At 55.0% G+C, this 24,423-nt stretch overlaps 1 protein-coding gene across 2 annotated transcripts in view; it reads right to left on the bottom strand.

The window, feature by feature from the left end:
• PDE4A (phosphodiesterase 4A) overlaps positions 1 to 24,423 on the bottom strand; it is a 310,971-nt gene that overhangs the window by 259,930 nt on the left and 26,618 nt on the right. Inside the window, exon 2 of one of the 2 annotated variants that reach the window (XM_077329784.1) lies at positions 12,408 to 12,590. In XM_077329784.1, coding sequence (XP_077185899.1) covers positions 12,408 to 12,449 — 42 coding nt within the window. In that variant the 5' untranslated portion in view covers positions 12,450 to 12,590. Of the gene's footprint in view, positions 1 to 10,377; positions 10,435 to 12,407; positions 12,591 to 24,423 lie in introns of those variants that run through there. The other variant, XM_077329786.1, reaches the window with a different exon arrangement.

The raw sequence follows: 24,423 nt of genomic DNA, 5'->3' as shown, positions 1-24,423 counted from the left end.
CTAGGGCGGATAGTCCAACAGGAGAAGGATGGAGCCCGACCAGGAACTTGCAAGACCTGAGTAAGGCTGTTAAAAGGTTGTTTTCGCAGGACATTAATTCAGACGGTTGCTACAAATTGGAATCCCCAGGCCGGAACACAACGCCCTCACCTTTATCGATGATCCATTTGTTTGTCACCATCGACCGTGTGGGCCGGCAACCTTATTGGGGTAGGATATATATCTAAATATAATAATAATAATAATAATAATAATAATAATAATAATAATAATAATGCTGATGATAACAAAATATACTAATACTAATAAAATATATGGAGACGGGAGACAGGGGACGAAGAAGAAGAAGAAGAAGAAGAAGAAGAAGAAGAAGAAGAAGAAGAAGAAGAAGAAGAAGAAGAAGAAGAAGAAGAAGAAGAAGAGTTGGTTCTTAGATGCCGCTTTTCTCTACCTGAAAGAGGCTCAAAGTGGCTTCCAATCGCCTTCCCTTTCCTCTCCCCACAACAGACACCCTGTGAGGTAGGTGAGGCTGAGAGAGCCCTGAGATTACTGAAGAAGAAGAAGAAGAAGAAGAAGAAGAAGAAGAAATTTTTGAAAATATTGCTTGGGCCACCACCAACCACCCCACCAAGAGGTCCTTGTGGTCTTGAAGGTAAGCTGTGGCAGCTACTTTGCGGCTGGCTCCGCCTCCTGCAGCCGCCATTTTGTGCAGCTGCCTTCTGACCGGGCCCGCCATGCTGCGTCAGAATCCCAAAGAGGCCTGCGGGCTCCAAACGGCTGGGAGCCCCTGCCGAGGACGGAGGGGCCCTTTCTTCTCCCCTGGCGCAGATCCGGCCAGAAGGCGATTCCCATTCTGAGGCCCCCGAAGGTAGGGGGCGGATCGGGGCAGGCCCAGCTCTGAGCAAGGTTCAGACTCCGCACAGATTACGCGCTGTTTAAATACAGCTCTTCGGAGCGGGTGGAGGTCCGGATCCGGGGCCTTTGAGGCTGCTTTGCTCTTTACCGACGTTGTGCCATTTGATCCACCGCAAATAGAAATCCGAGGAGGTGGGGAGAGGTGCTGAGAGAGAGGCTAGGAGCGCTGACTGTACACAAGCTCACAATGGGACAGGTTGACAGATATCGTATGAGGATTCCTTCCCCATCGTAATCTGGGTGGGCTGCTAGCGCCCAGTGACGCCTAAGAGGCAGCATAAACACACATCACACATACACACACCCCTGGCAAAAGGCCAGTTCCACAGGTCACAGAATGCACCTGGGACAGAAAGAGGTCATGCCTTTTCTGGAAGGGTCGCCCGCATCCAGGTGAGGCCTGGAGTTCTCCCAGAATTACAACTGATTGCCAAGCTGCAGAAATAAGACCCTAAGAGAGTACAGGCTTCATAAGAACATCAGTCTAGCCCAGCCTCCCATCTCACACAATCGCCAACCCGGTCTTCTGGAAGGTCAGCCAAAGTGCATAGAAGCTGAGGCCTTCATAAGTACATCAGGAGAGCCCTGCTGGATCAGATCAATATTCTATCTAGTCCAGCCTCCTGTCTCACCCAGGGGCCAACCTATGGAGGGCCAGCCACAGGGCAGAGAGGCCGAGGCCTTCCCCTGAGAAGACCCTCACAAGAGCCCTGCTGGGTCAAACCAGTGAAGGTCCACCTAGTCCAGTATCCTGGCCTCACACCAGGGGCCAACTAGTTCTTCTGGAGGACCAACAGTGAGGCACAGGGACAAAGGCCTTCGCCTGGGAAGCATATCAGAAGAACATTAGAAAAGAGGGAGGCCTCGGCCTCCTTAGCCTGTGGCTGGCCCTCCAGAGGCCCTGGTTGCTCACTGTGTGAGATCGGATGCTGGACTAGATGGACTATTGGTCCGATCCAGCAGGGCTCTTCTGAGGTTCTCATGAAGGTATTAGTCGCTTTGCCCCATTGTTGGTTGTCCAGAGGAACTGGTTGGCCACTGTTTGAGATGGGATGCTGGACTAGATGGACCTCCCCTGGTTGGATCCAGCAGGGGTCCCATCTTCTGATGAAGGCCTCGGCCTCTCTGCCCTGTTCTTGATCCTCCAGAGGGACTGGTTGGCCACACCGTGAGACGGGAGGCTGGACTTGACTGAAAGGGTGACACACGGCCACTCCCTTGCAGTTCTCATGCACTTCCTGGGACATGCAAGGGAGCCTGCCATGGGACTCCGTCAGTCCCTCCAAAATCCTCCCGTCCCCCTTGCCTCATCCTAAACCCAAACGGCTCCCTTCGAGCCAGGGCCCTGCAGAGCCAGCCGATTAACAGCAATTATCACAGCAGGCCCCAACCCGGACTTTCTCTCCAGTGCTCGGCTATTCTTTTTAATTAGAAAATGTAATTAAATGGCAGAGGAACCTGGAGAAACAAATTAAATGCAAGGCGCTCATTAGGAGGAGATGCGGCAGAGGAGGGAGGCTGGGGAGGCAGCGCCCTCTGCTGCCCCAGCCCAGAACTGCACCGTCCCAGGGAATTGCCACAAAGAAAGGAAATAAAGAGAAATTTTAAAGAGTAGAAAAACACGGCTTGGTTCCTGGGGGGCGGGGGGGGGAGTGAGGCTGTGGCCTCACCAGGGTTCCCAACCCCCATGCCGTGGCTGAGACCTGTTCCAATGGAGAAAACGAGAGATTTGCAAAGTTGCTTGCAGGGGGGGGGGGGATTCTGCACAGTGCCCATTGATTGGCCCCAAAAGGCCCACAGAGCACCTTCTGCAGAACCGCCCACGAATGTCAGCCTTACACAGGCTTCTCTGCAAAAGGTGACATCTCACAGAAATTTCTTCTGGCCTCCCTCATATTTCCTCATGGGGTTGTGCTGGGTTGGGAAATACCTACAGAATCCCCCTCCCAAGCAGCCCTTTCCTCCAGGGGAACTGATCTCTGCCGTCTGGAGAGGAGCTGGAATTCCAGGGGATCCCCAGGCCCCACCTGGAGGCTGGCATCCCTGACCCTCAGTGGGGTCCAGGGCCACAGAGTCCCCCCTCCCAAGCAGCCCTTTCCTCCAGGGGAACTGATCTCTGCAGTCTGGAGAGGAGCTGGAATTCCAGGGGATCCCCAGGCCCCACCTGGAGGCTGGCATCCCTGACCCTCAGTGGGGTCCAAGGCCCCAGAGTCCCCCCTCCCAAGCAGCCCTTTTCTCCAGGGGAACTGATCTCTGCAGTCTGGAGAGGAGCTGGAATTCCAGGGAATCCCCAGGCCCCACCTGGAGGCTGGCATCCCTGACCCTCAGTGGGGTCCAAGGCCACAGAATCCCCCTCCCAAGCAGCCCTTTTCTCCAGGGGAACTGATCTCTGCAGTCTGGAGAGGAGCTGGAATTCCAGGGGATCTCCAGGCCTCACCTGGAGGCTGGCATCCCTGACCCTCAGTGGGGTCCAAGGCCACAGAGTCCCCCCTCCCAAGCAGCCCTTTCCTCCAGGGGAACTGATCTCTGCAGTCTGGAGAGGAGCTGGAATTCCAGGGGATCCCCAGGCCCCACCTGGAGGCTGGCATCCCTGACCATCCCCAGGAAGGTGGTAACCCTACACCCCAACTTCATCAGGGGTGCTGTTTCCGAGGCACAAGATTCGGCTGCATCTCTGTTTTGACCGGTGAAAAAAGCCAGCCCCAGATTAGCTCCTCCAAGAGACAGAAGGACCTTCTGGAGTACTGACACATTGGCCTGGTGAGTCACGGCGGGATGAGTAAACATGTCATATCGCTTTCTCTGCTCCCTCCCATTTTTAGAACGATAATTATATTTTTCTGTCGAATGCTCGAGGGCGGGAGGGGGGGGAGGGAATCCAGTGGGGAATCAGATGGAGGGGACAAATTGAACTTAAAAATTGTTGCCCCATAAAACTGTCTTTTGTCAAATTACAATGCTAAAAATAAGAACCGGGAGGCAGAAATAATTGTGCGGCTGGGAAAGAAATCAGTCGAAACTGCTCTTTATTTTAACGTGTGACGGAGAGGACGAAGGGGCCTGAAAGTCAATGTCACCTGCAGCCATGCAGAGTGCCACATTCCACAGAGATAATGATGCTCCAAGGAGAAAATATAACTTTAAGCCAGTGAAGAGTAACAGGAGGTATCTTAAAACCAGAAGAAGAAAAAGGAGGAGAAGGAGGGGGAGGAGGGGAGCTGTTTTTTTCTACCCTACGTTTGACTACCTAACGGAGTCCCAAAGCGGTTTCAAAACACCTTTCCCTTCCTCTCCTCCCTGCAGGTTGATGGGGCTGAGAGAGCTCTGAGAGAACTGTGACTGGCCCAAGGTCACCCACCTGGAGAGGAAGGGAATCAAACCCGGTTCTTCAGATTAGAGGCTGCTGCCCTTAACCAACACACCAAGCTGGCTCTCAGTTCCAGAAGGAACTGGCGATTACATCTTTCACTGCAAAAGGAACTTACCTCCAGCCTTATCAAAAACCTTATTTGCAGTCCTAGCTTTGAAACAGTCACCACTCCAGCTGGTACCTACCCATCTCCCCCCGCCAGTCTATCTGTCTGGACCTTCACCCTGGTCTCTCCCTTCACCACCCAGATTGTATTTCTTCCTCTCTTTCCGCATGTGTAGATTTTTAAGCAAGCAAATTAAGATAAAGGAATTCTAGCTCTTGTGATTGTAAAGTTTGTGCCTTTAATGCATTATATCTTATCTTATCTTATCTACCTATGTATGTATGTATGTATGTATGTATGTATGTATGTATGTATGTATGTATGTATGTATGTTTGTATGTATGTATGTATGTATGTATGTATGTATGTATGTATGTATGTTTGTATGTATGTATGTATGTATGTATGTATGTATGTATGTATGTCTGCTGCCCTGCTGGGTCAGCCCTGCTGTATGTATGCATGTATGTGCTGAGCGTCAAAGAATTGAGGCTTTTGAACTCTGGTGCTGGAGAAGACTCTTGCGAGTCCCTTGGACTGCAAGGCGAACAAACCGGTCAGTCCTAGAGGAGATCAGCCCTGACTGCTCTTTAGAAGGCCAGATCCTGAAGATGAAACTCAAATACTTTGGCCACCTCATGAGAAGGAAGGACTCCCTGGAGAAGAGCCTAATGCTGGGAGCGATCGAGGGCAAAAGAAGAAGGGGACGACAGAGAATGAGGCGGCTGGATGGAGTCACTGAAGCAGTCGGTGCAAACTTAAATGGACTCCGGGGAATGGTAGAGGACAGGAAGGCCTGGAGGACATCCAGTTGTCTGTCCATGCGGTCGCGATGGGTCAGACGCAACTTCGCAACTAACAACAACATGAATGAATAAGAAAACAAGAGCATACGAAGAGCCCTGCTAAATCCCTGGGTCCCTCCAGTCCAGCCTCCTGTCTCACACAGACCCCAATCCGTTCTTCTGGAGGTCTAGCAACAGGGCATCCCTGGGCGCTAAGAGCCCACCCGGATTACGATGGGGAAGGAATCCACATACAATATATGTCAACCTGTCCCAAGGTGAGCTTGTGTACAGTCAGCGCTCCTAGCCTCTCTCTCTGCAGCTCACTGTGGCTCTCTAGCTTCACCACGACACAACCTCAGACAACGAAATTGTAGCTCCGTAGCAGGAAGCAAGTCTCTCCTGGAAACTCCTGGCCTGCCTGTTAATCTGAGCAATTTATCACTCAGACTGAAAGAGAGGTCGGAAATTGCCTCCTTGCTTCCTGCTGGAAAATGCTACTCTCCCTCCAGGTAGTATTATTAAAAACACTTCCATGGAGATAGTTGCAAAGCGATCTCAAAGATAGAATTCTTTTTCTCTCTGCAGAGGGGGGTAGAATGCACTGCGTTCAATTCTATGCTGAAGACAGTATCATTACAGGGCCAAGCTACACGGTACAAGAACATAAGACCCTCAGAAGAGCCCTGCTGGGTCAGGCCAGGGAGGGTCCTTGCAGTCCAGCCTCCCGTCTCACCCAGGGGCCAGCCAGTTCCTCTGCAGGGCCAGCCACAGGGCAGAGAGGCCGAGGCCTTCCCCTGAGAAGACCCTCAGAAGAGCCCTGCTGGGTCAGGCCAGGGGGGGTCCCTCCAGTCCAGCCTCCCGTCTCACCCAGGGGCCAGCCAGTTCCTCTGCAGGGCCAGCCACAGGGCAGAGAGGCCGAGGCCTTCCCCTGAGAAGACCCTCAGAAGAGCCCTGCTGGGTCAGGCCAGGGAGGGTCCCTGCAGTCCAGCCTCCCGTCTCACCCAGGGGCCAGCCAGTTCCTCTGCAGGGCCAGCCACAGGGCAGAGAGGCCGAGGCCTTCCCCTGAGAAGACCCTCAGAAGAGCCCTGCTGGGTCAGGCCAGGGAGGGTCCCTCCAGTCCAGCCTCCCGTCTCACCCAGGGGCCAGCCAGTTCCTCTGCAGGGCCAGCCACAGGGCAGAGAGGCCAAGGCCTTCCCCTGAGAAGACCCTCAGAAGAGCCCTGCTGGGTCAGGCCAGGGAGGGTCCCTCCAGTCCAGCCTCCCGTCTCACCCAGGGGCCAGCCAGTTCCTCTGCAGGGCCAGCCACAGGGCAGAGAGGCCGAGGCCTTCCCCTGAGAAGACCCTCAGAAGAGCCCTGCTGGGTCAGGCCAGGGAGGGTCCCTCGTCCAGCCTCCCGTCTCACCCAGGGGCCAGCCAGTTCCTCTGCAGGGCCAGCCACAGGGCAGAGAGGCCGAGGCCTTCCCCTGAGAAGACCCTCAGAAGAGCCCTGCTGGGTCAGGCCAGGGAGGGTCCCTCCAGTCCAGCCTCCCGTCTCACCCAGGGGCCAGCCAGTTCCTCTGCAGGACCAGCCACAGGGCAGAGAGGCCGAGGCCTTCCCCTGAGAAGACCCTCAGAAGAGCCCTGCTGGGTCAGGCCAGGGAGGGTCCCTCCAGTCCAGCCTCCCGTCTCACCCAGGGGCCAGCCAGTTCCTCTGCAGGACCAGCCACAGGACAGAGAGGCCGAGGCCTTCTCCTGAGAAGACCCTCAGAAGAGCCCTGCTGGGTCAGACCAAGGAGGCCTTCTCCTGATAAGAATATTGGAATACCTCTGGAGCCCCTCCCAAGTCCTCTCCTCTCTGGTTCTCACCACCCTTGGTGGGCTCCCTTCCAGGGACTGACCATGCTTATCTTCCAACTTATGGTGACCCCACCAAAAGGTCTTCAAGGCATCAGAGAAGGAGACGTGGCCTGTCCTTGCCTCCCTCTGCAGAGCCTTCCTTGGTGGTCCTCATCCAAGTACTGATCTTGTGGGTTGGCGACTGCCTTCTTCTGCAGAACCTCCCTGGCTGGTCTCCCCTCCAAGCCCAGACCCTGCTTAGCTTCCAACTTCCGGTGACCCCAGCCAGGGGCTTTCAAGGTCAGTAAGAAGCAGAGGTGGTTTGCCATCATGGCCTTCCTCTGCAGAGCCATCCTTGGTGGTCTCCCTTCCCTGTACTGATCTTGCTTAGCTTCCATCATCCACCGTACTGCCTCCTCCCTTTACTCATAAACAAAAGCCTTTTGCTTACAGTTGGGATGAAAAGCATGTGTGTGCATGGACGGGGGGTGGGGGGTGTAGCTTCATTTGATTTTGCATTTCTCCCAGGAAGCCAGCCAGCAACAGAGAACACCTTGAGCTGTATTCTGGTTGGTCTTAAAGGTGCTACAGGACTCTGCTTTTCTTGAGCTGTTCCGTCACTGATGCACAAAGGAGGCGATGTACCCCGGAAAACCCCCTACGGAGACTTCCAGTTGCCTGTGAGATCCACGAAGTTGGTTAGGGAAGCCGCCCCCCCCCCCTCCTTGAGCACGGTTCCTTCCTGTTATGCACCAGGTGCTAACTGGGCGCTCACAGCAATCTCTCAGGGGAAGGCGATCAGGGCCTCATTAATGTAGCCCAACCTGGGCTTAACAGGATTAGTGGCACACATCAGGGTGTGATCGCACATCCGCCCTCCCTGTCTCTCTCTCTCTCTCTCACACACACACACACACAAATACAAACACACACACCATTTACTGTCAGGCAGCTACTCGGGTAGAAGATGCAGAGCCAGACAAAGTGGGCCGGTCTCCGTGAGACGGGCTGACGGTGAGAAAGACGTCCCTTGGAGACCTTCCACTGTGGAGAATACTCTGTAGCTACACCACAGGCTGCTCCAAGGAATTTGGGGGTCTTCATATGTGCGGCCTGGTAAATTCCATGTGAAGCACTATGAGAAGGTTCCCCAATATGCCGCCCACAGGTCAGAGAAGCACAGAATCCTAGAGTGGGGAGGTTCCTCCTGGGTCATCTAGTCCAGCCCCCTGCACTGTGCAGGACACTCACAACCCTCTTGCTCATCCACTGTCACCTGCCACCCCCTTGAGCTTTCACAGAATCATAAAATCACAGAATCCTAGAGTGGGGAGGTTCCTCCTGGCTCATCTAGTCCAGCCCCCTGCACTGTGCAGGACACTCACAACCCTCTTGCTCATCCACTGTCACCTGCCACCCCCTTGAGCTTTCACAGAATCATAAAATCACAGAATCCTAGAGTGGGGAGGTTCCTCCTGGGTCATCTAGTCCAGCCCCCTGCACTGTGCAGGACACTCACAACCCTCTTGCTCATCCACTGTCACCTGCCACCCCCTTGAGCTTTCACAGAATCATAAAATCACAGAATCCTAGAGTGGGGAGGTTCCTCCTGGCTCATCTAGTCCAGCCCCCTGCACTGTGCAGGACACTCACAACCCTCTTGCTCATCCACTGTCACCTGCCACCCCCTTGAGCTTTCACAGAATCATAAAATCACAGAATCATAGAATGGGAAGGGGCCTCCTGGGTCATCTAGTCCAGCCCCCTGCACTGTGCAGGACACTCACAACCCTCTTGCTCATCCACTGTCACCTGCCACCCCCTTGAGCCTTCACAGAATCATAAAATCACAGAATCCTAGAGTGGGGAGGTTCCTCCTGGGTCATCTAGTCCAGCCCCCTGCACTGTGCAGGACACTCACAACCCTCTTGCTCATCCACTGTCACCTGCCACCCCCTTGAGCCTTCACAGAATCATAAAATCACAGAATCCTAGAGTGGGGAGGTTCCTCCTGGCTCATCTAGTCCAGCCCCCTGCACTGTGCAGGACACTCACAACCCTCTTGCTCATCCACTGTCACCTGCCACCCCCTTGAGCTTTCACAGAATCATAAAATCACAGAATCCTAGAGTGGGGAGGTTCCTCCTGGGTCATCTAGTCCAGCCCCCTGCACTGTGCAGGACACTCACAACCCTCTTGCTCATCCACTGTCACCTGCCACCCCCTTGAGCCTTCACAGAATCATAAAATCACAGAATCCTAGAGTGGGGAGGTTCCTCCTGGGTCATCTAGTCCAGCCCCCTGCACTGTGCAGGACACTCACAACCCTCTTGCTCATCCACTGTCACCTGCCACCCCCTTGAGCTTTCACAGAATCATAAAATCACAGAATCATAGAATGGGAAGGGGCCTCCTGGGTCATCTAGTCCAACCCCCTGCACTGTGCAGGACACTCACAACCCTCTTGCTCATCCACTGTCACCTGCCACCCCCTTGAGCTTTCACAGAATCATAAAATCACAGAATCATAGAATTGGAAGGGGCCTCCTGGGTCATCTAGTCCAACCCCCTGCACCATGCAGGACACTCCCAACCCTCTCGCTCATCCACTGTCACCTGCCACCCCCTTGAGCCTTCTCAGAATCAGCCTCTCCGTCAGATGGCTCTCCAGCCTCTGTTTTAAAATCGCCAAAGATGGAGAACCCACCGCCTCCCGAGGAAGCCTATTCCACTGAGGAACCACTCTGACTGTCAGGAACTTCTTCCGGATGTTAAGATGTACCACAGACTTTATTGGAGAAATTCCAGAGATTCCTAGAGAGATGCCCTCCCCCCAGGTGTCCTGCTTCATAAGGAAGAAAGGTGGCTAGTAGATATTTTGTGGCTGGGGAGGAGCTTTCAAGAGTACCCTTCAACAGGTACCAAAGATCCAGATTCGAGGAGCACCTGCTGGGTCAGGCCAGGGAGGGTCCCTCCAGCCCAGCCTCCTGCCCCACACTGTGACAAAATCCAAATATTAGGAGCTATGCCATGCCACATAATGACACTATAGTGGAGAGGCAAACCATTCCCCAAACTGGCTGTTCCATGATTCCAGTTGGACAATGGTCTCCTCGGTGTCCCTGTCATGGACCCCCAGGGTGCTGCGAATGCTGATAAGAGAAGGCATCCCAAATTACAAACACTCAAAAAACGAAGTTCCAGATAAGAGTCACTCCTGAGACATATTTGCCAGTCTGCCAATTTTCCTATCCAGTGATTTCCTTCCAAAGAAGTATTTCAAGCTTTGTTACTAACTGGAATGCAAAAAAACGCCACCCATCATGAGAACAGAGACACAAAGCTGTGAACAGCTGGAATTATCCTAACTAAAAGTGCTGTTACCTTAGTGGGGTTATAATAGGAGGACTCCTGCTCTTCTAGCTAGGCTGAGCCACCTCCTCAGGGTCAGAACCACAGACTGGGTTGCTAGTTGTGTGCTGTCAATTGTTCACAGCTGTGCCTAGTGTGAAACCCACCTTAAAGGCACGGAAGTTAATCTGAGACCTCCATGCAGTTAGAAGAGATCATGAGCCATTTCCAGCCAATATGAAATTAAACTGCACAGCTGACGTCTTCACATTATCCTGTTATTATAATATTATAATTATAATACTATAATGACATCTCTTAGCAACATTTCCAGCACCCGAATGTTACGGAAGAGAAGCACTGAAGGGGAGATGTCCCAATTGAAATCAGGTGATGTACAGTTTGGGGGATGTTTTACATCTCTCTGGCATGGTATAGCTCCTAATATAAAGGAAACTGGATTGTGTCTAACACAGTTGGTGCACTCTGCTTTTGCATTTTGCACAGGGGCCAACCAGTTCCTCTGGAGGTCCAACAACGGGACAGAGAGGCCGAGGCCTTTCCCCTGAAGAACACCAGAAGAGCCCTGCTAGATCAGACCAGGGGTCCATCCAGGCCAGCATCCTGTCTCGCAGGGTGGCCAGCCAGTTCCTCTCGAGAGCCAAGAACAGGGCATGGTGGTTGAGGCCTTCCTAAGACCCTCAGAAGAGCCCTGCTGGGTCAGACCAGTGAAGGTCCATCTAGTCCAGCCTCCTGTCTTCTCACACAGTGGCCAACCAGTTCCTCTCGAGAACCAACACCGGGGCAGAGAGGCGGAGGCCTTCCCCTGATGTCGCCTCTGGGATTCCGAGATTTAGTGCCTCTGTGTGTAGAGCCCGATTGGGTCAATCAGGGAAGTCTCAGGGGATGCAAGACCTGAGCAAGGCCATCGACGACTGGACATTTTGGAAGTTGCTAATGCACAGAGTGGCTATTGGTTGTGAGCAAATTCATAGCTCTTAACTATATGGTACCCTTTCCAAAGGAGGGAGAAAAGATCCTACAAAGGGACGCCTTTTAAAGGCCAACAGGCAAACTAGCTTAACAAAGAGAAATCCCCCCCCCCGCCCCCTTTTAAGCTCAAAAATTCTACTGAACGAAGGATGCCCTTAACACAGGGGGCAAATGGTCTGGCCAAGCTGCCTGCCTTCTTCTTCCTTGCCACTAGGTGTCAGCAAAACTGCATCGGCAGAGACACGCTGACACGGCAATTCCTGGATTCAGGTAAAGATGCACCTTATCTCCATCCTTGCGTCTGTTTAACACCTTTATTAATCTGTATATGTCAATTTGCCGCTCACCCTCTTCTTATCTGGAGGGACTGACCACTTCCGTTTCAGTGGATCTGAAGAAATCATCATCATCATCATCATCATCATTATTAATTTGATTTATGATCTGCTGCTATCAAACAAGTTCTCCAGTGGCAGGTCCCAGCACAGGTGAGCTGATGCCTGGAATAAAGGTTGATTGGTCTTTAAAGGTGCCCCTGCACTCCAACCGCGTTCTCCTGCCATTCCTAGATCCTTTCAGCATCCTGATGCCGGACAGTAGTTTGCAGGCCCTGCAAATTTGTGAGAGTTCAGACAGGGCCCTGATCTCTCCAGGGAGCTCCTTCCCCCAGGTGGGGGCCAGGACGGAGAAGGCTCTGGAACTGGTTGAGGTCTGAGGTGTTGACTGTCCGGAGGAACTGGCTGGCCCCTGGGAGAGACAGGATGCTGGACTAGAAGAACCCTCAACTGATCAGACCCAGCAAGGTCCCTCTAATTGAACTGGGGGCCTTCTGCCTGCCAAACAGAGGCCCTGCCACTGAATCAAAGCCTTCCCTCAGTGGTTACACATGAAGCAGCCTTCAACTGAATGCAAGCAATGGCCCATCAATTGCCCACCCTGACTGGCAGCTGCTTTCCCATCACCTCCTGCTTGTTGCTTCTTAAAGGGAGATGCATTCTAGCAGCTCTTTGCAATATGGCCCACCTGGGACTAAGCATGCATACAAGGTGTGATTCCAAGAACCCGCTCACCTCATCCTCTGCCACGGCCAGGACGCTGCGGCTCTTCCTCATGCCCCCCTCCAGGTTGGCAGCCGTTGGCAGTCCTCCTCCGGCAGAAATTCTCTTTCGAGCTCACCAGCGGCCAGCCATTGGGCCTGCAGGACGGCCAAGCAGAGGGACCGAGGGTGGGAGGGACACGCTGACTCCTGGAGCCTGAAAGACGGAAGAGCAGAGGGGTCAGCAGGCTCCGACACTGTGCATTGTCCCCTCCCCAGCACATGAAGCTGATGTATGGAATCAGACCATCAATCCATCACTGTCAGTATTGTCTTCTCAGATTGGCAGCCACTCAGTGAGGGGACATGGCTCAGTGGCAGAGCCTTTGCTTGGTAGGCAGAAGGTCCCAGGTTCAATCCCCAGCATCTCCAGTTAAAAGGACCAGGCAGGAGGGGATGGGGAAGACCTTGGCCTGAGACCCTGGCTCAGTGGCAGAGCCTCTGCTTGGCAGGCAGAAGGTCCCAGGTTCAATCCCCGGCATCTCCAGTTAGAAGGACCAGGCAGGAGGGGATGAGAAAGACCTTGATCTGGGACCCTGGCTCAGTGGCAGAGCCTCTCCTTGGCAGGCAGAAGGTCCCAGGTTCAATCCCCGGCATCTCCAGTTAGAAGGACCAGGCAGGAGGGGATGGGAAAGACCTTGGCCTGAGACCCTGGCTCAGTGGCAGAGCCTCTGCTTGGCAGGCAGAAGGTCCCAGGTTCAATCCCCAGCATCTCCAGTTAAAAGGACCAGGCAGGAGGGGATGGGGAAGACCTTGGCCTGCCTCTGCTTGGCAGGCAGAAGGTCCCAGGTTCAATCCCTGGCATCTCCAGTTAAAAGGACCAGGCAGGAGGGGATGGGAAAGGCCTTGGCCTGAGACCCTGGCTCAGTGGCAGAGCCTCTGCTTGGCCTGCAGAAGATCCCAGGTTCAATCCCCGGCATCTCCAGTTAAAAGGACCAGGCAGGAGGGGATGGGAAAGGCCTTGGCCTGAGACCCTGGCTCAGTGGCAGAGCCTCTGCTTGGCAGGCAGAAGGTCCCAGGTTCAATCCCCAGCATCTACAGTGAGAAGGACCAGGCAGGAGGGGATGGGAAAGGCCTTGGCCTGAGACCTTGGCTCAGTGGCAGAGCCTCTGCTTGGCCTGCAGAAGATCCCAGGTTCAATCCCCGGCATCTCCAGTTAAAAGGACCAGGCAGGAGGGGATGGGAAAGGCCTTGGCCTGAGACCCTGGCTCAGTGGCAGAGCCTCTGCTTGGCAGGCAGAAGGTCCCAGGTTCAATCCCCGGCATCTCCAGTTAGAAGGACCGGCAGGAGGGGATGGGAAAGACCTTGGCCTGAGACACTGGCTCAGTGACAGAGCCTCTGCTTGGCAGGCAGAAGGTCCCAGGTTCAATCCCCAGCAGCATCTCCAGTGAAAAGGACCAGGCAGGAGGGGATGGGAAAGACCTTGACCTGAGACCCTGGCTCAGTGGCAGAGCCTCTGCTTGGCAGGAAGAAGGTCCCAGGTTCAATCCCCGGCATCTCCAGTTAGAAGGACCAGGCAGGAGGGGATGGGAAAGACCTTGGCCTGAGACCCTGGCTCAGTGGTAGAGCCTCTGCTTGGCAGGCAGAAGGTCCCAGGTTCAATCCCTGAAAGACATCTATAATCCAAGAGTCTATGAGAATCCCACCAGTCAGAGTAGACAATTCTCTCAGTGACAGACCGAAATTCCAATTCAGGACCAGGCTCTTTTCTGCATGGGTTCGTTTCCCTCCCTTTTGTTCTATCGTGTTTCTATCTCTTCCTTTCTATTTATTGCTCTTGGCTGATTGCTCAGAAGTAGGTCAAAGCACAGAGGCAGACATCCAGGTAATAAAGAGGGCCATTTCACTCTCAGACAGACGCGAGAACTCAAACGTTTATGCTGGTCGTGGTCCGGAAAGCCACCTGTGCTGGGAACACAACAAACATAGAGATCGTGGCTGACTGTGACAGTTGCCCAAAAAGGCCATCATCTGAGGAGGGTCAAGAGGAGGCTCTCGGTATTCCCACCAATGTTTACGGGAACTGCTCCCTTAGAGAAACTCAAAATAAATCACTTGCATGTTAAGCTGAAAAGTCTTTTATTAAGGGGAATTAACGGGTACAACTCAACCACAAAATGCCCTGAAAAACCCACACAAGGCTGACTAAGAAAATAAGCGAGGAAAGGAAAGAGTATTTGGGGGAAAGTCACGACAACAAGGGGTCCACGGATTCAGCCGCGAAATGACCAGCTTTCTACGGAAGAAAGGAAGACCACATGCAAGGAGGGGTCCATGTGTGACATCGAGAACACACACACACAAGACAGGGCTGGGTTGCCTATTGATAGAAGACAAAATGCTTCATGAAGCTATGCGGACGTATATGCCCCTAAAACAATGCCATGACAGAGTTCAATGGCGACTGGGGAGGTAGCAGGAGTGGGACTGGAGGTGCTGAGGACCCTCTGAGTACTGGAAGGGAAAGCTACCGAGTTTGAGAAAGGTGTTAAATATTGCTGGGAAAGGGCAAATTAACACAAGGGAGGTGAAACTGAGAGACTATTTCTGGCTGGCGTTTGATTTCCAATGGGACAGACAACGTATTGAGACTATGATCTGGCCGCCCCCTAATTCTGTGTCATTTTCCTCGGTGGTGCACTTAATATTTGAAATGCTATTAAAGGAATGTTGTTTATGACTTTCTATGTCTAGACTGCTCCTCAATGGGGGGAGGGGGAGGAGGAAAAGGAGGGGGAAGGAGAGGGGTTATGCCCCACTTTTAACTGCAGGAAGGAGCCTCAAAGCACCTTATGAATGCAGTCCCTTTTTCTCCCCACAGCACAAACCCTGTGAGATCGGTAGGGCTGAGAGAGCTCCGAGAGAACTGTGACCGGCCCAAGGTCACCCAGGTGGATTCATGTGGAGGAGTGGGGAATCAAATCTCGGTTAGAAGCTGCTACTCTTAACCACTACACCATGCTGGCTCTCAAAGAGGCATCGGTCCGCTAGTAAAGGGCCTGCAGAAAATCACAACAGAAAGCACATATGAAAGTAAAAGAAAGGTCCAACAGAAGAAGAGTGGGTTTTTGTACCCCTCTTTACACGTCCCAAAGGAGTCTCAGAGCAGCTTACAGTATCCTTCCCTTCCTCTCCCCACAACAGACACCCTGTGAGGTAGGTGGGGCCGAGAGAGCTCTGTAAGGACAGCACCATCAGGGCTATGATGAGCCTAAGGTCACCCAGCTGGCTGCATGTGGAGTGGGGAATCGAACCAGGCTTTCTAGGTTAGAAGCTGCTGCTCTTAATCACGACGCTGCACATCCGTGATGCCCACTCGCCAGCGGCCACCCCCTACGGAGTGCTTGCTTGTTTAAGGGTGATGTGCAGAGGAGGAGCAGAAGTCGACTGCAGCGTGTCAAGGAACGGGAGGCAGAGGCCCCAAAAGCCTCCGCAGACAGCTGTGCAGAGCAGACACCTACACAAATGAAGCCAGCAAGGAGGGAGGGAGATGTAAGAAGAGACAAGGTATGCCAAGAGAGCACCAAGCAGAGAGAGCCGGATGCAGAGGAGAGACACACGCATGACGCAGGGTGGTGTGGGGCCATCTGCAGGGACCCACAGCCACACTGCAACCGAAGTGGCGTTCCAGCCACACATTCAACCAGAGTTCGGTTCAGGCTCCCCTCAAACCAGCTCAGTTTACACATATCGCCTAACCCAGCCTTTTCCAACCTTTTGACTGTGGAGGAACTGTGATATCTTTTTCCAGGCTCTAAGGAGCCCTGGAAGTGATGCCAGCTGGCCACACCTCCTTGCCACGCCCCCAGGAAGTGAGGCGTCGCCGGAAGTGACATCACTGCCTGCGCTAACAGGCAGGCTCAAAGAGGGGGAGAGTGGAGTAGGCCTGCAGGCTCCGCCCCCTCCCGCAACCCGTGAGAGAACTCGCTCATGCTCGGAAGAGGCTGGTCCCCTAACTTGTGCCCGAATCCCTTAAGGATGCGACCCCCTCTGGACGTCCCACGGACCCCTGGTTGGGAACCCTCGATCTAACCAGAGCCTGGGTTTATTTTTGTTTAAATGCCTACGAGAGAAGCCGAAGGTAGCTACGAGCCAGGCCGTGCAGGATGGGATGTGAGCATGAGACCGGGGCTGTAAGCCACAGGGCAGGAGAAAAACAACCTTGAAGTGGAAGTCCTCGTCCTTTTGGAAGTGCCCCTGGGCACTTTATGCTGCGATAGGCAAGATCTGTAGCATGCCTGATTCGACAACATTTGAAGAGTGTCCCGCACGGGGCATGAGGAGATGTTTGATCTTTTCCACAGCATATCCTCCTGTGTCCTCATTGGTACACTTCCTGCTCCTTTGAGCACCCTTCTTCCCTGCTTGCCCTCACAGCAGATTGAAGGAATGCAGAACAGTTAGGCAGTTAGTTAGGACTCTCTCTCTCTCTCTCTCTCTCCTTTTTCTGTACAAAGTTGCTTCTCTTCTAAATAGAACAATTTCCTTCTTTTGAACAGCCTGGTGCCCTGTGCCTCTTTGCTTCGTTAAACTCTGCCAACATTTGGGGGATTTTGAGAAAGGGTGGTGGGTGCCACTGTAAACGGGCTCCTGCGAGGGCAGCCACAGAGAGGCACCCAACTCCTCAGGCAGGATAGAACCTTCCCAAGCTGAGCTCAAAACTTTTCTCGCTGGTCAGCTAGCAGGGAGCTAAGGAACATATCCGGTGGTCGTTGTCTTCCCAATTCAAGACCTTTCAGGTTTTTTTCTGAAGAACCAAGAAGCAAGTAGATACCAGGAAGCACACCGGCACGACACCAGGGAGCACCAGATGATACAGGAAGCACGCCGGCACTACTAGAAGCCCTGGGTTCAAATTATGGGAAAGGAGATTCCACTTAAATTTAATTGTTAAGGGTGAGGACTGTTTGCACGTGGAATATGCTGCCTCGGAAGATGGTGGAGGTTTTTAGGAGGAGATTGGATGAGCACCTGTCAGGACGGTGTGATTCTTATATCCCTGAAAGGGGGGGGCTGGACTAGATGGCCCCTGGTGCTATCTTCCAGCTCGCTGTGTGATTCTTTGAGAAATCACACTGCTGTTCTCTCTGCTGCCTCCGTGGTTGAGCACGTGTGGCTCTGCCTTCTGCAGCTGCCGTTGTGTGGGTGCGCCCACCACCCTGAGTCAGAATTTGCAAGGCATAGGCTCGAAAAGGTAGGGGACCCCTCACCTGGAGGACAAGGAATGCAACCTTGAATGTAGTTCAGAAGTGGAATAGGCTGCCTCAGGAGGTGGTGAGCTCCCCCTCACTGGCAGTCTTCAAGCAAAGGTTGGATACACACTTTTCTTGGATGCTTTAGGATGCTTTGGGCTGATCCTGCGTTGAGCAGGGGGTTGGACTAGATGGCCTGTGTAGCCCCTTCCCACTCTATGATTCTGTGATTCTATGATCCTGCGTTGAGCAGGGGGTTGGACTAGATGGCCTGTATGGCCCCTTCTAACTCTATGATTCTAGGATTCTATAACCCCCTCCAAACTTCCCCCTTCTTCTAAGTCCCTTTTAAAAACACAGGGGGAAACAAATCTAAGCAGGAATTGAAATGCAGCACCAGGGACCACGCTGCCCAAGCACTCCCATGCAGCCCCAACTGCAGCCCACTTCTGAGGGTCTCTTTCTGGAGAGTCCGGTCCTTTGGACAAGAAGAAGGAGAAGGAGAAGGAGTAGGAGAAGGACAAGAACAGGAACAAGAACAGGAACAAGAACAAGAGTTGGTTCTTATATGCTGCTTTGCTCTACCCAAAGGAGTCTCAAAGGGGCTTCCATTCGCCTTCCCTTCCTCTCCCTACAACAGACCCCCCGTGAGGGAGGGGAGGCAGAGAGAGCCCTGAGATTACTGAAGAAGAAGAAGAGCTGGTTCTTATATGCCGCTTTTCTCTACACAAAGGAGGCTCAAAGTGGCTTACAGTCGCCTTCCCTTTCCTCTCCCCACAACAGACATCCTGTGAGGTGGGTGAGGCTGAGAGAGCCCTGAGAATCCTGCTCGGTCAGAACAGTTTTATCAGTGCTGTGACTACCCCAAGATCACCCAGCTGGCTGCATGTGGGGAAGAGGGGAATTGAACCCGGCATGCCAGATCAGAGGTCCGCACTCCTGACCACTCCACCAACTGGCTCTATTCCTAGTCAAACCCAGTTCCCGTTCCAGCGGGGCTCAATTATCTCCTGAACCGACATTCTTTCTGCACCGCCTCAATATTGTGAATCCAGCACAAACCTTTTTGCAGCTCTGGGCAGAAACTCTCTCCCAACTGCCCGCCCACTCCCCCGCCTCCAGCTTTCAGGATGCATTTTACAAACTGTTGTATGTAGGTGTTGAATGGATGGAGGGTGGGTGGGTGATCCTGGGCATGTTGTTCGCTGGATGAGCATGACAGGAGTGTGTTGGCTTATCCTTTGCTCTCCGTCTCTCACAGGACTGGTGGATGCAAGGAAAAGGGGGCCGTCAGGGGCTGCTGGCTGTGGTGAATCAAAGCGAGGTCTGCATTCAGAATCCGGAAACACTGCAAGACCCCAAGGCTAGGAGGCGACACAGGGGGGAAGGCCTCGGCCTCTCTGCCCTGTGGCTGGCCCTGCAGAGGGACTGGCTGGCCCCTGGGTGAGACGGGAGGCTGGACTGGAGGGACCCTCCCTGGCCTGACCCAGCAGGGCTCTTCTGAGGGTCTTCTCAGGGGAAGGCCTCGGCCTCTCTGCCCTGTGGCTGGCCCTGCAGAGGAACTGGCTGGCCCCTGGGAGAGACGGGAGGCTGGACTGGAGGGACCCTCCCTGGCCTGACCCAGCAGGGCTCTTCTGAGGGTCTTCTCAGGGGAAGGCCTCGGCCTCTCTGCCCTGTGGCTGGCCCTGCAGAGGAACTGGCTGGCCCCTGGGTGAGACGGGAGGCTGGACTGGAGGGACCCTCCTTGGCCTGACCCAGCAGGGCTCTTCTGAGGGTCTTCTCAGGGGAAGGCCTCGGCCGCTCTGCCCTGTGGCTGGCCCTGCAGAGGAACTGGCTGGCCCCTGGGAGAGACGGGAGGCTGGACTGGAGGGACCCTCCCTGGCCTGACCCATCAGGGCTCTTCTGATGATCTTCTCAGGGGAAGACCTCGGCCTCTCTGCCCTGTGGCTGGCCCTGCAGAGGAACTGGCTGGCCCCTGGGAGAGACGGGAGGCTGGACTGGAGGGACCCTCCCTGGCCTGACCCAGCAGGGCTCTTCTGAGGGTCTTCTCAGGGGAAGGCCTCGGCCGCTCTGCCCTGTGGCTGGCCCTGCAGAGGAACTGGCTGGCCCCTGGGTGAGACGGGAGGCTGGACTGCAGGGACCCTCCCTGGCCTGACCCATCAGGGCTCTTCTGATGATCTTCTCAGGGGAAGACCTCGGCCTCTCTGCCCTGTGGCTGGCCCTGCAGAGGAACTGGCTGGCCCCTGGGAGAGACGGGAGGCTGGACTGGAGGGACCCTCCCTGGCCTGACCCAGCAGGGCTCTTCTGAGGGTCTTCTCCGGGGAAGGCCTCGGCCGCTCTGCCCTGTGGCTGGCCCTGCAGAGGGACTGGCTGGCCCCTGGGTGAGACGGGAGGCTGGACTGGAGGGACCCTCCCTGGCCTGACCCAGCAGGGCTCTTCTGAGGGTCTTCTCAGGGGAAGGCCTCGGCCTCTCTGCCCTGTGGCTGGCCCTGCAGAGGGACTGGCTGGCCCCTGGGTGAGACGGGAGGCTGGACTGGAGGGACCCTCCCTGGCCTGACCCAGCAGGGCTCTTCTGAGGGTCTTCTCAGGGGAAGGCCTCGGCCGCTCTGCCCTGTGGCTGGCCCTGCAGAGGGACTGGCTGGCCCCTGGGTGAGATGGGAGGCTGGACTGGAGGGACCCTCCCTGGCCTGACCCAGCAGGGCTCTTCTGAGGGTCTTCTCAGGGGAAGGCCTCGGCCGCTCTGCCCTGTGGCTGGCCCTGCAGAGGGACTGGCTGGCCCCTGGGTGAGACGGGAGGCTGGACTGGAGGGACCCTCCCTGGCCTGACCCAGCAGGGCTCTTCTGAGGGTCTTCTCAGGGGAAGGCCTCGGCCGCTCTGCCCTGTGGCTGGCCCTGCAGAGGAACTGGCTGGCCCCTGGGGGAGACGGGAGGCTGGACTGGAGGGACCTCCCTGGCCTGACCCAGCAGGGCTCTTCTGAGGGTCTTCTCAGGGGAAGGCCTCGGCCTCTCTGCCCTGTGGCTGGCCCTGCAGAGGGACTGGCTGGCCCCTGGGTGAGACGGGAGGCTGGACTGGAGGGACACTCCCTGGCCTGACCCAGCAGGGCTCTTCTGAGGGTCTTCTCAGGGGAAGGCCTCGGCCTCTCTGCCCTGTGGCTGGCCCTGCAGAGGGACTGGCTGGCCCCTGGGTGAGACGGGAGGCTGGACTGGAGGGGCCCTCCCTGGCCTGACCCAGCAGGGCTCTTCTGAGGGTCTTCACAGGGGAAGGCCTCGGCCGCTCTGCCCTGTGGCTGGCCCTGCAGAGGGACTGGCTGGCCCCTGGGTGAGACGGGAGGCTGGACTGGAGGGACCCTCCCTGGCCTGACCCAGCAGGGCTCTTCTGATGGTCTTCTCAGGGGAAGGCCTCGGCCTCCCTGCCCTGTGGCTGGCCCTGCAGAGGAACAGGTTGACCACAGGATGCTGGACTAGATGAATTCTCCCTGGTCTGATCCAGTGGGGCTCATCTGCTGTTCTTTTCAGCCCTGATTACATGAGCTTCCTGTTCCCACCACAATTTCTTTCTTTAATTATTCACAGATCAATCATTCCCTTTGATGTAGAGTGAGTGAGAGAGAGGAGCACCCCTCTGGGACCCAGGCTCCTTCTCCGCCGCATCATCCCTTCCTTAATCCATGCGGAAATGCTACAGCTTAGACTTGGACAGCACCCAGACAAAGGAAGAGCAGTCCTCTGAACGAAATTTTGGCCTTTTTTAGTGAGTCTGACATGTGCTGTCGAGCTGCAACCAGCCTCTGGCCACCAGCAAGGGGGTCCCAAGGCAAGGCAGGAGCAGAGGTGGGTTTGCCATCGCCTTCCTCCACAGAGCCTTCCTTGGTGGCTTCCCATCCCAGGACTGACCCTGTTTAGCTGGCAAGAGCCAAATGGGCAGAAGGTCCCAGGTTCAATCCCTGGCATCTCCAGTTAGAAGGACCAGGCAGGAGGGGATGGGAAAGACCTTGGCCTGAGACCCTGGCTCAGTGGCAGAGCCTCTGCTTGGCATGCAGAAGGTCCCAGGTTCAATCCCTGGCATCTCCAGTTGAAAGGACCAGGCAGGAGGGGATGGGAAAGACCTTGGCCTGAGACCCTGGCTCAGTGGCAGAGCCTGTGCTTGGCAGGCAGAAGGTCCCAGGTTCAATCCCTGCATCTCCAGTTAGAAGAACCAGGCAGGAGGGGATGGGAAAGACCTTGGCCTGAGACCCTGGCTCAGTGGCAGAGGCTCTGCTTGGCAGGCAGGAGGTCCCAGGTTCAATCCCTGGCATCTCCAGTTAGAAGGACCAGGCAGGAGGGGATGGGAAAGCCACAGGCCTGAGACCCTGGCTCAGTGGCAGAGGCTCTGCTTGGCAGGCAGGAGGTCCCAGGTTCAATCCCTGGCATCTCCAGTTAGAAGGACCAGGCAGGAGGGGATGGGAAAGCCACAGGCCTGAGACCCTGGCTCAGTGGCAGAGGCTCTGCTTGGCAGGCAGGAGGTCCCAGGTTCAATCCTCAGCATCTCCAGTTAGAAGGACCAGGCAGGAGGGGATGGGAAAGCCACAGGCCTGAGACCCTGGCTCAGTGGCAGAGCCTCTGTTTGGCAGGCAGGAGGTCCCAGGTTCAATCCCTGGCATCTCCAGTTAGAAGGACCAGGCAGGAGGGGATGGGAAAGCCACAGGCCTGAGACCCTGGCTCAGTGGCAGAGCCTCTGCTTGGCAGGCAGGAGGTCCCAGGTTCAATCCTCAGCATCTCCAGTTAGAAGGACCAGGCAGGAGGGGATGGGAAAGACCTTGGCCTGAGACCCTGGCTCAGTGGCAGAGCCTCTGCTTGGCAGGCAGGAGGCCCCAGGTTCAATCCCCGGCATCTCCAGTTAAAAGGACCAGGCAGGAGGGGATGGGAAAGCCACAGGCCTGAGACCCTGGCTCAGTGGCAGAGCCTCTGCTTGGCAGGCAGGAGGTCCCAGGTTCAATCCCCGACATCTCCAGTTAGAAGGACCAGGCAGGAGGGGATGGGAAAGATCTTGACCTGAGACCCTGGCTCAGTGGCAGAGCCTCTGCTTGGCCTGCAGAAGGTCCCAGGTTCAATCCCCGGCATCTCCAGTTAAAAGGACCAGGCAGGAGGGGATGGGAAAGCCACAGGCCTGAGACCCTGGCTCAGTGGCAGAGCCTCTGCTTGGCAGGCAGAAGGTCCCAGGTTCAATCCCCAGCATCTCCAGTTAGAAGGACCAGGCAGGAGGGGATGGGAAAGCCACAGGCCTGAGACCCTGTCTCAGTGGCAGAGGCTCTGCTTGGCAGGCAGGAGGCCCCAGGTTCAATCCCCGGCATCTCCAGTTAAAAGGACCAGGCAGGAGGGGATGGGAAAGCCACAGGCCTGAGACCCTGGCTCAGTGGCAGAGCCTCTGCTTGGCAGGCAGGAGGTCCCAGGTTCAATCCCCGACATCTCCAGTTAGAAGGACCAGGCAGGAGGGGATGGGAAAGATCTTGACCTGAGACCCTGGCTCAGTGGCAGAGCCTCTGCTTGGCCTGCAGAAGGTCCCAGGTTCAATCCCCGGCATCTCCAGTTAAAAGGACCAGGCAGGAGGGGATGGGAAAGCCACAGGCCTGAGACCCTGGCTCAGTGGCAGAGCCTCTGCTTGGCAGACAGGAGGTCCCAGGTTCAATCCCCGGCATCTCCAGTTAGAAGGACCAGGCAGGAGGGGATGGGAAAGATCTTGACCTGAGACCCTGGCTCAGTCGCAGAGCCTCTCCTTGGGGGCAGAAGGTCCCAGTTAAATCCTCGGCATCTCCAATTAGAAGGACCAGGCAGGAGGGGATGGGAGAGACCTTGGCCTGAGACCCTAGAGGGCAGCTGCCAGTCTGAGTTGACAATATTGACCTTGCTGGACTCAGGGTTTCTTTGGATGGAAGGACATCCTTCAGAGACAGCATGTTTCAGAGTTCAAGTGGTAATGTAGAAATTAGGTGCAGATCTGGCTTTAAGTATGCAGGATAACGAGGTGCCGAAATGTGGGGTAGAAAATCAACCACGGGGGCGGGGGGGGGGGATTCAGTCTGTGCTTTATTTTTCATTGTTTTCTCAAGCTAACCACAACGAACAGATGTCAAAGCCAAGAGTGTATTCGTCAGGCTTGGCAGAAAATTGGGATGACTCTTCCTCAGCTGACTGTCCCTCGGAATTGGGCAGCGAGAACCCTTTTGGTGTGCTTTTCAAATGTTGCTTCGGCAGCAGCAAACAGAACCATGCAAGAATACATCCTCCCCCCCAAAAAAACAACAACAACAACAACAACTCTTAAGTGATTGATTCGTGTAACGGGCAGCACAGGACAAATCAAAACCCAAGCAAATATTCTTATTTATATATCACCTATCACATAAGAGACGTTTTAATCCGCAATCCAAATGCGGGACCAATTGAGGTTGTCTTGTGCTGAAGCTGATCTTTTGGTCCCTTGAGATCAGAAATGCCTACTCCGACAGGCAGCAGCTCTTCCAGAGCCTCAAGTGGATGTTTTTCAAATCACCTACCACCTGGTCCCTTTCACTGATTGAACCTGGGGCCTTCTGCCTGCCAAGCAAAGACTCTGGAACTGAGCCAGGGTCTCAGGGCAAGGTCTTTCCCATCCCTTCCTGCCGGGTCCTTTTAACTGGAAATGCCAGGGATTGAACCAGGGACCTCCTGCCTGCCAACCAGAGGCTCTGCCACTGAGCCAGGGTCTCAGGCCAAGGTCTTTCCCATCCCCTCCTGCCTGGGCCTTCTAACTGGAGATGCTGCCGGGGATTGAACCTGGGAC

Source organism: Paroedura picta, chromosome 3 (assembly GCF_049243985.1).
Source record: "Paroedura picta isolate Pp20150507F chromosome 3, Ppicta_v3.0, whole genome shotgun sequence".
NCBI classification, from domain to species: Eukaryota; Metazoa; Chordata; class Lepidosauria; order Squamata; family Gekkonidae; genus Paroedura; species Paroedura picta.
The sequence above is the reverse complement of the archived record's forward strand: the minus strand, read 5'-3'. Positions and strand labels throughout refer to the sequence as shown.